General features: G+C 41.8%; 1 protein-coding gene across 3 annotated transcripts; it reads right to left on the bottom strand.

The window, feature by feature from the left end:
• Positions 1-189: 189 nt before the first annotated feature.
• On the bottom strand, positions 190-15,428 carry lpcat3 (lysophosphatidylcholine acyltransferase 3). Of its 3 annotated transcripts, none has more exons than XM_030103137.1 (13): positions 15,062-15,428; positions 11,158-11,265; positions 9,373-9,482; positions 8,860-8,953; positions 8,626-8,663; positions 7,378-7,556; positions 7,132-7,240; positions 6,937-7,023; positions 6,555-6,718; positions 3,492-3,639; positions 3,004-3,159; positions 1,822-1,965; positions 190-1,593 (listed from the first exon to the last, which is right to left on the bottom strand). In XM_030103137.1, exons 1-12 carry the CDS (start codon positions 15,144-15,146, stop codon positions 1,846-1,848), a joined length of 1,398 nt encoding a protein of 465 aa, XP_029958997.1. In that variant the 5' UTR covers positions 15,147-15,428; the 3' UTR covers positions 190-1,593; positions 1,822-1,845. The 3 variants fall into 3 exon arrangements, with proteins under 3 accessions (XP_029958997.1, XP_029958998.1, XP_029958999.1); XM_030103138.1 differs by having other exon boundaries at positions 9,373-9,479; positions 15,062-15,427; XM_030103139.1 differs by lacking the exons at positions 11,158-11,265; positions 15,062-15,428 and adding an exon at positions 9,660-11,065 and having other exon boundaries at positions 9,373-9,479.
• Between the last annotated feature and the right edge of the window lie 817 nt (positions 15,429-16,245).

The raw sequence follows: 16,245 nt of genomic DNA, 5'->3' as shown, positions 1-16,245 counted from the left end.
CATTGTCTGTTCAAATTGCTTTCAGGTTTGAGTTAAAGTGACACACACACACCCACACCCGGCTCAGACATGGCAGAGACGCAGACGTAAAGAAACTTCCGGTTTGCTTTGAAATGCAGCATTTTAATGAACATTACAAAATTTCTTTTTTTAAAATTACCCACACCCTCCCCCCATCCCAAGGTTTCCTTTGTACACTTGCTTGGAGTAAGGCAAAAATTGTAGTCTCTGGTAATAGCAGTTCACATCAATTAATCAACATGTCACGTATAAATACCAGTACAAATCTGGGCTGTTGCTACAGTGAGGTTCGTCCTCCCCTGAGTGGCAGTGAAAGGACGGCAACAGCCAGGCGGGGCGGGGCGGGGCGGGTTTCCTCCAGCAGACGGTCCAGCTCTGCACCTCATCACACGACCAGAGGGATGATATGCTCCTAATGCACTGTTTAATTGGCGCCTGCTGTTGGAGAAGAGCAGGTCAACAGTCAAACCTGACAAACAGCTGACTCCCCGGCTCCGATTTTTATTTTGCTTCCAGTTCAAAACTAAATATCTCCACAACCAGCAGACAGGTGCTATCTGAAGACAACCCGAACGGAGGAGGAAGCAAAAAAAAAAGACAAAACAAAAAACGATCAAATGTACAAACTATCGGGCCGGGTTTGAATCGAGGCAGACTGATAGAGGTGTGGCACAGACTACACAAGAAGAGGAGTAAACAAGAACGGCAGAACATTGCAAATCGTTTCAGGAAATCTTATATCCAAAACTACAAAATGTTCTTTTGCATAAAAGCTGTTAAAACTCTATAAAATCTTTTTTTTTTCTCTTTTTCCTTTCATCACAAATCAGATTGAAACTGGAACAATTGTACTGTAAAAACATTCATCATTACAAGGCCATTGTATTGGGTGTTAGTGTACAGTGTGGGATTTACAGTGCTTTTTTTAACCACTGGCAGCCATTCGAAGGAGAGAGAGAAAGAGAGAGAGAAAAGGAAAATAAACAAAAACAAAAGTAATCCCCTGATTATCATTGTAATTATCGGTGTCCTTCTGCAGAAAGCTTCATAGAAGTTTTATTACATGAGAAGTTGCCGTGTGCTCAGGCACTGCGCCTCCTGTGAAAGCTTTCTGCTGCTCAATGTGGGTACCGCACATGGGACACGTGCGCCGAAACAAGAACAGAAATACAAAACAATAACCAAATACGGCTGCCAAAAGAGACACACTGAACCCGTGATTGGTGAGTGCAATTTAGTGTTGACAGCACTGTACGTCTCGTGTTCTCCAAGTCCCATGTGTTTCACAATTAAAAACCAAAATGAACAGACAGGAAATTGCTCCTGATTGGCTCACAACGACCCCCATGTGGCACAATGGTTATTTCCTGTAAACATTTCCCCAAATGTTTATAAAACCACCCCTCCCATGGAAAACACAAAAATATATAGAAATTTATTTTTACATGGACATATATATTTATATATATGTTTATATATATATATATATTACTAAAGGCCTTAAAATATTTTCCGTTCTGCTCCTTGAAAAAGTCACAGTTCCCTTCAGTGGATATTCAGCCTTAGACGCACCTGAAACACACAATACATGATTAAACATTGCATTTCTGTGTTCAATTACACAGGTGCATCTCAAAATAATACACTATGGTTGGTCAGTTACCTCTACAATCACAAAAAAAAGTTTCAGGTCTTTTTTAAACTGACAAACTAAAATTACATATATAGACTATGAAAGTTTCACAGTTTGAATTAAATGATGGGAAAAATGTACTTCCCTGAAATGCAACTTTAACTCACCATGTTGAATTCGAGTACCGAATTTTAGTCCTGCTTCTTCTCACTCCGCTCTTTTCGAGGCACCAGCGCCTTACGGAGGTACGGCATTATTAAGAAGCCTATAAGGAAAAATAAGTGACCGCAGAAGTAGACAGAAGAATAGACCTGCAACACAAACAACAAACAAGCCCACATTATCCTCCTATAAAAACATCTGTTTCTCTCTCAAGAAGCCACTTTTTCCTCTTCCCGGTTCCCACACCTTCTGTGTTGTCCACTTAAACTGTTCCAGTTGACAAAGACCTGCTTTTTTATCTGCTTCTCTGTCTGTACAATTGCCTTTTTTATTGTTGACCATTCCTTGTAAGCTGAACAGAAAAGGCTGATAACAGCTTTGCGTGCAATCCCGTCACTCTTCAATAGAACCACCTCCACGGCGCGGCGGGGGCTTCTGACACCGAGGGCGGCCGAACGACACCGAGGCTCGTCTCCACAAAACGCCCGTAACCAGGCTCAAACCCTGCTGGACCAATCAGACGCTTCCAAGTTACAGTTTTTGCTGAATTACCTTGATACATTCTGCTAACTTTTTTTTTAAATAAGGGAGATTGCTCCAAATTGTACCAGGAATCAAAATGTTCACCAGCTGCTCGCCTCCATGTTGTGTCGACACACTGAGAGCAGGAAAGCAGGTCGGAGCCACCGTACTATACACACATGGAGCAAACCGAACCGTCTCCTCTGATTCCGGGAAAACAGCGCAGTTATCCAGCAGATCAAAGAAGCCCTTGCCTGAACCACTGCAGAGCACCGAGTTGTCTCCTCAAAGCAGAGACCAGTATCGCTCCACAGCAACAGAAGTCACCATAAAACAAATTTCAAGCAAGAACTGAAGCCACTTCTGGTATTCTCAATTCATGGTTGGCTTCCATGGTGATCTATGTTTTATAAATGTTATTGTTCGACCCATCCGTCTTATCTGATCATGGCTGCTCCATCAAATTTAACAGCAGAAGAAAAACCAAAAATGAGAGCGAGAGATAGATTACATTGCACACATCGAAACATGAAACTCTGCTGAGACACTCTCTAAATGTAGTTCTCAGCTTGAATTGAACCCCGTGTCTCTATTTAATTTCTCAACTGTGGATGATGTGCTACCAGACAAAATAAAGCGAGCACAACTGCGGAGTTGTGTGTTACCTTGAGCCATTTGTCATATGTGAAGAGGCAGAATGGCAACAGCGGGTAGCCCATGAACAGCCAGTGGATAAACTGCTGGACAATATAGATGAGGGGGTAGAGAGGACTGTTGGCCAGCTTCGTCAGCAGGGGACTATCCCTCACTAGAGCCAGGGCCTGTCACACACAAACACAAAGATTATGATAATACAGCACAAGAATGGTTATATAATAAACCTGGCAAGTGCAGCCTCTATTTAATTACAGGTACTTTCAGCAGGGAGGTGCGTTTGATCAATAGTATTATGCCATTAATAGGAAGAGGCAGTCCCTTGTTAAAAATTCAACAATAGTTTATGAGATGCAGACAAAGCACAGGGGCAGCTTTTGACAAACGAGGTTTCATACGAGGTGTTAAAAACAAATTAACCACCCACTGAAAACAGTGGCTTCAGCACAGGATTATTAAGATACCCATCTTGCTGCGCTGCCTGGGGGCTGCGCCGTACCTGTCTCTCCACAGTGATGATGAAAAATTCCATGGAGAAGCACATGATGTATCCCGAATGAAGGCCGTGCCAAATGGTCAAGAAGAGCAGCGTGGCCACATGAGATAAAGTCTTGTTGCCCAGGAACTTCAGCCGCTTAAACACGTGTCTTAAAACGAGAAATAAAAGACAACGGGAGATATAAATCACATTTTGATCGGAGAAGCTGAGGAGGCAGTCTGCCATCATCATGGTGAGCCCTCACTCACCTGAGAGTCGTTGCATAGCAACTGAGTTCACTAAAAACATTGACAACTTCACGCTGGACACAAGAGTGCTCATATTAACGGAGGCCCGGCCCTACAGTGTCACTATATATTATATAAGTATATAGACATTATGTTTCCAGTCCACAAACCAGAGTTGTTGTCCTCTTACAGAGCCGCAGTCACATGCTGCAGCGAGCAGCGCCACAATAACCAATACACGTAGAGATGGTGCTGGAACGCAGTGGCCGATCTTGGTCCGTTCATCCCCGAGTGTTTGTGTACGACCGAGTCTGCAACAAGCTGAATGTTCTCATAAAGATAATGAATATGCTGTGGGTTTGCATTCAGTGGACCACCGAGCATCACAATGGACGCAGCAGAAAAAAAGTTTGCGTGCAGCACTCCGGAGAGCTCGGCCTGGCGTGTGTCCACCGCTGGCGTGAGCGGCGCCGGAAACACAATGAGCCATTATCATCCATCCTAATGGCAGGTTTGAGTTCACCGGGCTACAAATTGGATTGTCCAAGAGAGCTTTCACATCTGACACTGTTAGATCGGCTCTGCTGAGTTTTGATACATAGTTTTTATACATAATGTGCCGCTGTTTGGTGAAAATGCCACCGTGGTGTGAAAGCAACTGGCACAAAGGGACACATCTACTGCCTCCACAGGTTTGACCTAAAAAGTCTCCAATAATCCAGTTAGCAAATTCTAAAACTCGAAGCCATTGTGCACCGAGTGACAAATAATACTGACGTCACTGGAAACCAAAGTAGATTTGTATCCACATTCAATCTCTCCCAATTCATCAGCCTTTACATGATCTGCTCAGGAAGCCTTTAAACTCGTCTACATGCTCTCCCAGGTTGTTTGGCATTTGGACAAAAGCAGTTATAGTATATATGAAAGTGACACAGTATTCATTATCATATAGCAGATATATATTGTTGCAAATAGACACTAGACTCTGCTCAAACAGGTAAGCACAGTATAAGATTATAAAGGACCACTCAGTGTGCCGCGAGAGACTGGTTTGTGTCTCTGCTGAGTGGTGCAGCGAGTTCTTCCTCCGGGGGATCTGGACTAGAAGCTCCCTTGGGATCTTGCCTTTTCATCAAAGGCAAAGTAGATGAACACTGTGTGCGGCACACGCCGTGCTTTCTATTGCTTCGATTGCCCAGGAAGGTTGTTTATCGGATGGTTTGTGGCACTAGCCGTTCTCTTAACGGAAAGCACAGATGTTTATGTGCGCCGTTTTTTGGTTGCTTTCTTTATATTGATTTTTAAGACTCTTTGAATCATGTGAAAATTTCCTTTTTTTCCCCCATAAATTCCGAGGCATACTGTAGATGTGGCTAATGATGTAGCTTTAACTCCTCCTTGTGCACCTTTCATGGCAAAACGTCTCAAAGAGATTAGTCGCCGTAAGTGCTTTTGAGATGTGTTTCAGTGAAGTATTAACGCTGCTGGATAAGAAACCAAAGATCACTTTGGCAGAGGTCAAAAAGTTGCTCCGTCATTAAGAACAAAATGTGAGAAAGAGCAGCAGGCTTAAATGAATCATTTAGCACAACAAGCACGCCTACTTCACTGGATGAAAGCAGACGGCTGAACCCTCAGATCCACGTGGAGTGATGGGAAAACCGACTTTCCTCAGATTATTACAAGAAACAAACATAAAAGCCATATCATGTTTTCCACTTGGTCCGTCGTCTCAGGTTATATTAGCCTTGTTTCATAAGCATGCCGTAGTGTTGCACAGGGGAATTAAACCCACCAGCTGTTTACGCCAGTGAAGCGGCTCTTAATATTCATTTAACAGAATTGGGGGGGGGGGGGGGATGCTAATTACCATAAACATGTTCTGAGAAGTCAATCATAATTTTGTCACATTTGGACGGAAAGTTGATTTGGGAAATCAAGCTTTTCTGCCCACTCTCCTGGAGGTGCAACTGTTCTGAACTCGAAACTTCACATACTACAAACGTCACAAAATTGTATTTAATTACTCTATTTATTTAAAAAGCAAAAAAAAAAAAAAAAAAAAAAAAACTCTTTAAATTCTTTCTAGAAAAATCAAGGTTCAAATACATGGCACAGCTGGACTCGTTCAATATTAACCTGCTTGGATGTGTGATGAGTTATTGCTCAGAAGTGGCGCACATGCAACTATAAATAAATCCTCCCTTTGTAGGTTAAACAATGAGAGCATTTAAAGTGTGAAGGCTGAGCTGCATTCAGCAAAAGCGTGAAAGCTCCAACGACCAGTTAAACAGTGTAATCTCACCCATGGGCTAAGACTTCACATGCCCGCCTTTACTTAAGTTATATTTCCACTAATCATCAAGGCTGGTTTCTCTTTTGGACCTCTTTTCCCTGCACCCCTCTCATTGTGCTCGCTGCATCTCAAGCAGCGCTGAAGAGCGGAAAGTGAAAGAAGGTGTGGGTGGTTAATGCATTCGGCTGAAATGGACCATGTAATAAAGTGTATGTTCAATAAATTGCTTTGAGCGCTGTGGTCATCATCACACTGCGTCCCACATTCTGAGAATTTCATGGCTTGAAGTTTCTGTTGGAAAACACTCTATAATTGTTTATGTTTGTTAACTTTTAAAGGCTCAAACTTTCTGCTCTGTCTGGTGATTCTTCTAGCATTAAGGCAGGGTGGACAGCGGCCTCAGGCTGTGAGCGGGCGCTCTTTGAAGGATTGAACTGTTCACACTTTTCCACTCGGTCACGATCATCTGCGTCAATGTTTAACTTTTACGGCGGGGCGAGATTAAGAGACGACACAGATTCCAGAATTGACACTGACCTGGCCGCCCAGGCGTTGGTGTTGATGTTGAAAGAAGCGATGGTTCCTCCGAACAGTGGCGTCGTCTCGAAGAGCCACACCTTCATGTTGGCACAGGCGTCCCACTGATGCTTCCCATCCACCACTCCATTGTACCCCAGTCCGGACAATATACACACACCCTCCTGTAATACACAACATATACACGGTACTTATGTAAGAAAACTCCACAAACCACAACAACCTGACAAACTGCTTCAGCCGATTAGGGCGAGGCGATGCATACAGGTATTCGTGAATACAAAAGCAGGCGAAGGCTGGCATCTTATTGGTGATTCGAACCAGAGGGCACATTTCTCCAAGCCCATCCAAGTACTCATTTGTAGATTAAGAGTCTACTTACCGCTAAAACCCAACAGCTGACGTATCTATACAAAATGACTTTGGCCCACAGCAGGATAAACACACAGCGATACCAAAACGGCTGAGCCTGTGGAAACAAAATTGATTCTCATTTCAGACATTTGGGGTAAGAAAAAAAAAAAAAAAAAAAAAAAAATGCTCCCTCTAATATTTGAAACCATATTATTATTCTCACCTCATACTCGTCTGTTGAGAAGTAGCTATCTGGGTAATAGGGACTAAAAATTGCATATATCACCAGGCAGAGAAAACCTAGCGCAAACCTCTTCATGGCTGGTACAGCGCTGCAAATCAAGCATGAACAGATAAGAAAGGTTAACTGAAGGACAGCAACAGAATATTTTTCCTTTTTTTTTTTTAATATCTTTAACAGATGTATAAAAGCAGATCGTCTAGCAGCTGGTTTTCATGGCTGTCCTACCTGTTGGGAGGCTGTCCGGGGCAGTCGGTGAGCTCCCCCGCCACCAGCTGCTGGTACCGGCGCAGTGTGAACTGAGGACCCACCAGGAAGCCTCCGTAGAAGTAGGAAAAGCCGAACACCTCCAGGAGCGAGGGCACCGAAGGCAGTGCTCCTTCCTTCTGCTCCGAACTCAACTGGGACTGAAATTGAGAGAAAAGAAGAAAAAAGTGAAAATAATAGAATCAATATATAAAATATACACGAGTGAATTCAGTGTCTGATTTAGATGAACAAAGAGTTTTAGGAGTTTCCACAGGAAAAAAGAAAATAATGCGAACAGCAGAAACCGTGATTAGAATGAAAATGACTTAGCGTAACGAAAATGGGCAATTTACAGCTGTCACAGATGTGCGAGCTGCACTCAAATGAAACAAATAGCTGTGAAAGTATTGAAAGGAGGAGAAAAAGGAAAGCTTCAGATCATCCCGCAGCTATAAAATTTGAATTAAAAGACTGGCAAAGTGGAGTCAGGCAACAGTGAATGGTAAACACCTCAACAAAGGGGAATGAGGTTGTTTAAGATACCAGACTGCTTTCTATTTATTCAGTCATCCAGATGACCAAATAATCTGAAGAAGATTCCATACTCATCGTGCTATTCGGAGCCATCAGGCTACATTTACCAAGCACTGCTGGAAAGTCCATTTTCAAGTGCGACTTTGGTGACAAGAGACAAACAAATCAACCAGCAGGAGACCGGCAGCTCCAGTTACAATTACTGAGTCTTTCAGTGCCGTTGGGCGAAATTAAAGCTAAAAACAATCCGGCAGATACTGAAATTTTCACACAACTCTTCAAACGCATCTAAAGCTCTCCTTTAATGATTCACGAGTGACATGGAGAGATCAATTTTCACCACACATTTTACAGCACATGAACCTTGCCTGCAAAAGACAGAACAGAGTAGAAGGTCAGAGCAGCTCCTGATGAAAACAAAGCCCTTTTGTTTTGTGCTGCTTTGCATTGCTTGCATTCAGTTTCCAGTTGGTTTAACTGTGAAATCTCCTTTCAGTTATTCAGTCCTTCCCCTACCATCCTTTAAAACTCTCGGGAGAGCAACTTAACTTTACCAAGTCTACCACTGGTATTTAATGGAAAGGAAATGAACCGCCGTTTGAGGAACAAGGAAAGATCGGCGTCGATAAGTTAACTGATGGTTGAGCATGCAGAAGTTAAAAAACACAACAAAAAACAAAGTAGCTAACTCACCGAGTCCTTCCCACCGTCATAGAAATCAAATGACAGACCTGCAAAGGAGACAAAGCAGACAGACATCAGAGACAGTATGTTTGGTGACTTACACCCTTCCAGCCGGTAGGGGAAGTTTAACAGGAGGGGGATTAATCTACCGGTACTTAGAAAACAGGAAGAAGGATGTGAAGACGACAAACTAAACACAATGAGAACCCATCTGCGGTCGCAAGTAAGCTTCTGTCAGCTCACCGATGAGTTTCAGAGTGAGGACACAATGAGGCATCGTCCACTTGATGTCGTACTCCTCTGTCGCTGTGTAGTAATACCCTGCCAGCAGGTACACCTACATGGAGAAGACAAAAAAAAAAAAAAAAAAAAAAACCACAACCACATTCAATACGACACTGCATGGCATTACAGCAAAAACAAAAACAGACATTTCAGTTTAAAACCTGTGTGTCATTATCACATTTCTTTACCTACAGACATGAGCATGGACAAATAAAAGCTCCTGAACTGAAGCAGGATGCTTGTGGATATGTGTCATAAGAGAATCAGCCCATTTTCATATGTGGGTCAAATGCATTAATGAGGCAATTAACAGATCACAGAATGCAAATGGAGGAATCAAAGATGAACTGGTGGGCAGTCCTGAAAGTTTGTGGTAGGAAGCTGTTTGAGTACAAAAAGGAAGCCAATGCTATGAAGCAAGTCTACATCGCATGGAGACAAAAAAAAGAAGAGAAGTCTAATGAAGCTCACCATTTGAAAGATAAAGCTGCTTAGGACAGTTGTTACCGTCCTTCCCATGAGCCTTAGCATCAAAAACTGGACAAAGATGCATACTGCAGAGTGATAGAGCTGAGATCCTGGGAGAGAGAGGGGTATCAGGGGGAATGGGGATCATGGTAAGTGCAGTCAAGTGTGCCCTGTAGGAACATCTTCTTTACAGTTCAGTATCGGCAGACGTGAAGAAGAAAGGACAACGACGAAGCACAGAACATTCGACCTGAAGGAAGCTTTTAGAGGCGGAAGATAATGCCACAGACCTGCTGTAAAATCCAAGTGCAGCCACAAAAGAACAAAGGAAAGAGAAAGAAATCAATGTTTCTGTTGACTGCAGCACACCACAGTCCCATGAGGAAGTTTCATCCACTTCTCATTTCAGGATCAGTACACACACACTTTTCAATGATGTTATCATTCTGGACATTTTGCTCACGCAGAGCTCATTGAATTGACTATTGTAAAGAAAACACTTTCAACAGGATGCTCATTCTGCTTCTCCTCACCTATCATGGGTAAATTCAGGTTTACATTTGCATCAACAGTGTCATTTTATGTTTTTCTCTTTATGCAGTTATTTTTCATGTCATCAACACTGAAATGTACTCTGTTCTTGGACACTTGCACATATTGTCACTTTCAATTAAATACATGTGAAATGTGTTTATTACATACACAAATACATACTGTACCTTCAAAGCAGCATTTAACTTGATTTATAGCTTCACTGTCGCTTTGCGAGCATTTCACTTGTAAATATTAGTAACTCCCTACAAGTGGCACCAATGTAGATTCGAGTCATGACTCAAAACATCAATGACCTTTGGTTTTCAGTCTCAGAAGTTTTTACTTATTTGTTTTATTTTACTCTGTTAAGCGCCTTGTGCTCCTTTTGGTGGTTGGAAGGCGTTTTAGAAATAAAATTTGATTGATTGATTGAAAGAAACTCAAGGAGGTCACTTAAATGTATCACAGCTCTTAGGATTGTAAATATTACTGATGACCTTGAACTTAGTGAAATGTGCGAATAGCTTAGGAATAGGACTAACGTGAAGTTTGTGGTTCAAAAGCCGCAACAACACATTTGTGCACTAAAACAGTCGACGGCTATTTTGAGATTTGAAAGTTCCAAGACATTTACTTCTATTCAAACTTATTAGTGATTGTAATAAAATGATTACATGAGCAAATCAGGACAAAACACACAAGAAACAGAGCCATTCTTAAGAAGAAGAAAAAACACTGTTAGTAAGGAAACTAAGCAGATTTCAAAAAACAAAGGTTTGCTTTATGCAGTTTGATAAAAATCAAGGACGTCGGAGGTGAAAAGAAAACTAAGGTCAACAGTATTAAATACCTACATTTCTCAGATAAAAAAGAAAGTTCTGAACATGGAGAAAATTTTTAATTCAAAGAAAAAATTTGGTTTCAAAAAATAGCTCAAAACTAGTGAATATTAATTCACCCAGACGATACTTATGATGGAAAAATGGCAAATCACCAGGTGCACACTGTACCCAACTATTAGTAAGTATAATTAAAGTAGCAGTTAACTGCCACTTCCACTGCTGAAGGACCAACATTATATTTCAATGAGCAATGGCAACGTTAAATTTCTGTCGGCATTTACAAGGAAGCTCCTGAGGACAGCTTGAGAAAGAAAAGGAGCAACGACATCAATAATGCAGGAAAGAAGCAGAACAATGAGTCTGTAGCCTCTGCGACCCCAGAACACGCTCCTTATCTCCCTGCTCATCTCACCAAAGTTGAACGCTGCTAGAGCCAGTCCAGAGAGCGTGTGGAACAAGTGAATGACCGTGGCAGGTTGGCGGAACAAGAAGCGGCGGTACACCAGGGCACAGGGATACCCTGCAGGATACACGGAAAACACAGAGGGAGAGAGTTCAGAGCTTCACATCAGATTAGGAGAGAGAGAGAGAGAGGAAAAAAAATCTGTTAGTACCTCCTGGTAACAACTGCACTGACCTTGTGATGTAAATACACAAACACACGAGCCGGTGTGAGTATGTGCTGCTGCAAATATGGTGTTTCAAGGAAAAAGATAACCACTGAGCGCGACTCCAGGGAATAGAAACCGCCGTGGCAATTCACTTTGACATGAGATGAACCCGTTTTACTATCATCAGTCAGTCTGAAGTCATGATGAATTAACTGTAAATCTCGAATGTTTCGAAACTTCCCTTTTGGATCCAATCACACAATGCTGGTTAACTATAGGTACATAAAAAAAAAATACAATTGAACAACTCATTACTCTCATAATTTAAATGAAAACACTCCCTCATGATTCATATTTAATATTTCAAGGAATTTTATTATTTATTTTAGCTTACAACAGGTAAAAAATTGAAATTGCATTAGTTCAAAATATTTCAATATGTCACGAGATCACGTTCTGTTTCAATTTTTCCCCCAGGCCATTATGAGAAAAAAAAAATAAAGCTCAACTTTCAGTTTATAAAAAATTTACCGATTAAACAATTGAATACTTAATTGTAATAAAAGTACACCTAAGCAAATAAATGCTTCAGACTGGAAATTCATAGCCAACACTTGGTGGATGATAACAAGTTCAATATCAAATGCCGTCAAAGAACTGAACTATATCCTGGACACACAGAACATAACTGTAGCAATTGAGAGCAGCAGAGGATATCTCGTGTGTACACAGCAAATGAATAAAGGCTTTTTGTTGGAGGCTGCACAGTGCTGAGCACTGCCACTTAACAATGAGAGTATCTCTGATAAAGTTTGGATTAATGGACCTTCTCTGGCGTTTGTTCTTTAACCTAAAGTCCAAAAAGATGCTTGCCGTGACTCTTAATTGCCGGTAAGTGTAAGTGTGAGAGGGCGTGACGGTCTGTTTGCCCTAGAGCGTACCCCGACAGGATTCTCCCACAGGGGGCTGCGATCGGCTTCAGCAGCCCTCGACCCCGAGTTCAATTAAACTGCATCAGAGATTAATCATTCATTTTATTAACCACATTCAAAAACAATCTTTTATGGCCTTCCCCTGAGGTCTCATCGTACTCCATGTGATAAGAATCACCCTGTGGAACATCTTGTACACCTACTTTATTTACTATGGCTTTTTAGTTTAGATAAAATTGTGTATTTTTGATCTGTAAAAGGAACAAGAGAATGAACTCGAGGCTAAGGACACAGTGAGGGGAAGTCAGACGGCGCCGAGCAACAGACGATCACACTGCTGTTTTGTTTTCATGAGATTTGTGGACATAAGAAACATGGATCAAGACACCACCCTTATCCTTGGAAAAAAAGTTTGCAATGCAACAGATCAGGTGCAAACCTGCTGCCACACTAACTGTCTGAGTCACCGGGCTGCTGCAGAGCCCCACTGGGTTTTCTGAAAACAGCAACAAGCAAAAGCATAAACAGACATGTCATGTCGGCTTTTTAAGTTTTAAAACTTTTTTTTAGTCACACCCAGCATTTCCTTAGCTTCTCTCCCAAACAGGTTGACAAAAAAAAAAAAAAAAAAAAAAAAAAATCCAGCAGAGGAAACGCTGACAGGCCAATTTAGCTGCGGTGTGTTCGACAGTTACCATACAACCACCACGTTATTGTGCAACACGTATGAAGCAACACAGAGGCGAGGCACGCTCACTGGGCTAATGGCAAAGGTCTTCATGTTCAACAAGCAAAGTCTTCTGTGAATGGCCACGTCCAGCCCGCTGCATTGTTGATATGAGGCAACACACAAGACGTGTCCATGTGTTGGAGCAAAGTTCAGCCAGGCCCACATGGAGTTTACTGCCCCAACACACACACCCACACACCCCACTATTTTCTCTGAGTGCCACTAATGATGCCCTATATATCCTAACTGCATTGCTTTCAAACTATTTTGAATTTGGAAAAACTTTTGGGAATAATAATTTACCCAACCAGCCTCTGACCAGTGAAATACTATTACATACAATAACAATATAATACTATCCTACACAGAGGGACACAGCTCCATGCCTGGACTTTGGACCATTATATAATAACACAGCTGAAAAATTCACAGGTAATTCAGTTAACCACTTGTCCATCATGCAGGACATCTCTAATAAGCAATTTAGTGATTTTCATTATTTGTGTTCCTCTCCTGAAAACTGTTGCAGTGATGCAAATTTCTGAATGCAGTAAAAGGAGAACATAAAATCTCAGAAGTTGTACAAAGTCTTCTAATGTTAAATTTTACCAAAAATTTGCATTCTCGTGCCAGGTTATTAGGTGCATCTGAAGAATCGAATGTGAGCCAATAAAATTTATTACCTTTAAGATAAGGTAGAGTTTCCCCAACATCAGAGATATTTTATTGTACCTTAAATCCTCTTATAGCTTTTAAAAAAGGTCAAAATGTCAAGTCATGGAGTTTTAAATGCTGTCAATTTTCTGTGTCAACAAAAATTAATGAATGTAATATGTTTAGTTGTTGGCAGGCAGTGAACTAAACCACTGCAAAGCACACTGCGGTGAGGACATTTGAATACACACTGCTGACATGTATTTACAACCAGCCCTCAGCACCGTTGTCTCACAATAATAAGAGCCTGAGCCTTTGTACGCATCGTTTTAGAAACATGTCAACCCAGTTGTTTTATTGTTTATTTTCTTGCCTCATAATGTGTTAACATAAACAATTTTAAAATAGTATTTCAGAGGATCAGATTCTTTTCCAGTTTTTGCAAATCAGAACATTACCATCAAATATTAAAATAAATGGTTGAAACCTTTTAATTAAGCAATATAGATCTGGATGAAAAATACAAAATTCCCAATGATATTCTAATAATTTGACATTTGCCTTTCTTACAAATGCCTTTCAATATATATGCGCAAACTCCAAGTTTAGATGTTGTTGAAGTAAAACTTCGATGTTGACCTTCAGGACAAATAAACGCATGACGTTTAAAAAAAGACATAAAAATTAATGACCGAGCAGCTGCACTGGACCACATGGGCGTATCCAATGAAGTGACAGGTGCTTACGTTTGATAAAGAATTAAATAGTCTTGCAAGACTAAGTACATTTTCAAGGACCCCCTGCTGAAAGCCACAACTCTCCTCACCCCCTCAGAAACACAGAGCTGAAGGTTACAAACTCTCAGGTAGGTGTGTCAGATACAATACAATAAATCCGTTAGTGGAACTTCCATGAAAGTGCACTTCGATAGGTCAAAGCGCCATTGCCCCAGCCCTTCACCCCTCCGGTGTGTGTCTGCCCCCTGCTCCTCTGTCGGGAGTCATTAGGGGGGCAGATTTTGGCAGCCTGTGTTCACTCACCTTGTCAAAACTTCTTGACCAAACACGGGGGGCTACTACTTACACAGTTATGCTAACAGTGCAGCTAAAAACAACTGCTCTAAAGTGGAGCAGGCATTGTAAGGAAAACAATTATCCTCCTAGTTTTGTCAGGCAAACGAACACTTTCTATTTGAATTAAAAAAAAAAAGCCAGGTGAGAGCAGAGCCACATGTTATTGTGTCTGCAGCCTGTGGCTGTGGGTGACAGTTGGCTTCAGGCTGAGCGTCATGTTAGCTCTATCGGTTACAGTCAGTTCTGCCCTCGGCGGAGGGGGAATTTCACCCAACTGCCCCGGCAGCCCGCGGCTGTCTGTAAAGACGACACTCACCGATTAAGATGGATAAAATGAGTCGCACCGCTGGCTCGGGAGATCCTAAAGACTCCGACAGTTTCTTCAGCAAGGGAGCCGCCATCTTTCTTGTGGGCGGAAACGTCTCTTCGCGACGGTTCCCGTGAAGTCCACCGTCTCGCGGCGCACATCCAGCTGCGGCTCCGCCGCCACGCTCCGCTTTTTAAAGGCCCCGCGCGGGGCAGCCTCCTCCGGCCCTGAGATTCCCCTCCTACAGCCCGTCCCCTCCGGCCTCACGACCCCGTCTTCAGCCGCGACAGTGGTTAAAGAAAGTGGGGTCGACGGAATTTGGAGCTGACAGGTGGGCTCCCGGTGCGAGCAGCAACTCTGACAAACTGTTTCCAACAGAAGAAAACCACTTCTTCTTCGCCAACAGTGATGCAAGTCTGCCTTCAAGTGGTCACAGAGGAGAACAGCATCCATTAAAAAAAATAAAGTCGAGCTCCAAACTGGGTTAAAATAACTGCAAACGAAAATTGCTTCTCATTAAAGTTGCAAACAGACTGGTTGTATAGGTCAATAAAATTGTCACATTTTCATTTAAGCTTGTTTTCAGTTTTTTGTTTTGTTTGACAATAGTGAAAATAAATGTGTGACATCAGTTTTTATGTACACTCATTAAATAATTAAAATCTAAAATTACATAAATGCAGAGCAAATAACCTGCCAATTTGGCTTTGGTAATTTACAATGCCAAAATGAGCCGAGTACTTAAGAGTTTCACCTCTGGCAAATAATGCACCGTTGTGACTTTTCCTCTAAAATCTCACATAATTATTAAGACTATAAATGTGTTTATAAATCTATAAATCTTCCCACTGAAGCTCCAAATGTTTTTTTCTATTAAATCAATAATGATGCAATTTTCCAGAAAGCTTGTTGTTCAAAGAAATCTTTTACAACCATATCTCTTATCACAGCCTGTGTGACAAGGTTACAGCATGAGCTACTATTGCAATCCTGCTGGGTTCAAAGATAGCCCCTGAAAAACTTCACACTCAACATGCAGTCGAAGTCATGCGGTTGCTGCAGTGAAACTGAGCTCTTTAATGGTCAGTCTACATCCCCACCCTCACCTATAGCCATGAATTTTATCTCATGAAAGGATGAACGAGTAAAGATCAAACAACAAATGGGCAACATGACTTTTCTCTGAGGTGTGA

This window comes from Salarias fasciatus, chromosome 11 (genome assembly GCF_902148845.1).
Source record: "Salarias fasciatus chromosome 11, fSalaFa1.1, whole genome shotgun sequence".
NCBI classification, from domain to species: Eukaryota; Metazoa; Chordata; class Actinopteri; order Blenniiformes; family Blenniidae; genus Salarias; species Salarias fasciatus.
Note: the sequence above shows the minus strand (reverse complement) of the source record. Positions and strands in the feature narration are given on the sequence as shown.

Bases quoted from the DNA above. Each gene is read 5' to 3' on its own strand.
- lpcat3 (XM_030103137.1), bottom strand. From the start codon at position 15,146: ATGGCGGCTCCCTTGCTGAAGAAACTGTCGGAGTCTTTAGGATCTCCC. The intron at 8,664-8,859 runs GTGAGCTGACAG...TCTCCTTTGCAG, and splicing joins CCTCACTCTGAAACTCATCG to GTCTGTCATTTGATTTCTAT. The intron at 7,241-7,377 runs GTAGGACAGCCA...CTTGATTTGCAG, and splicing joins CCCGGACAGCCTCCCAACAG to CGCTGTACCAGCCATGAAGA.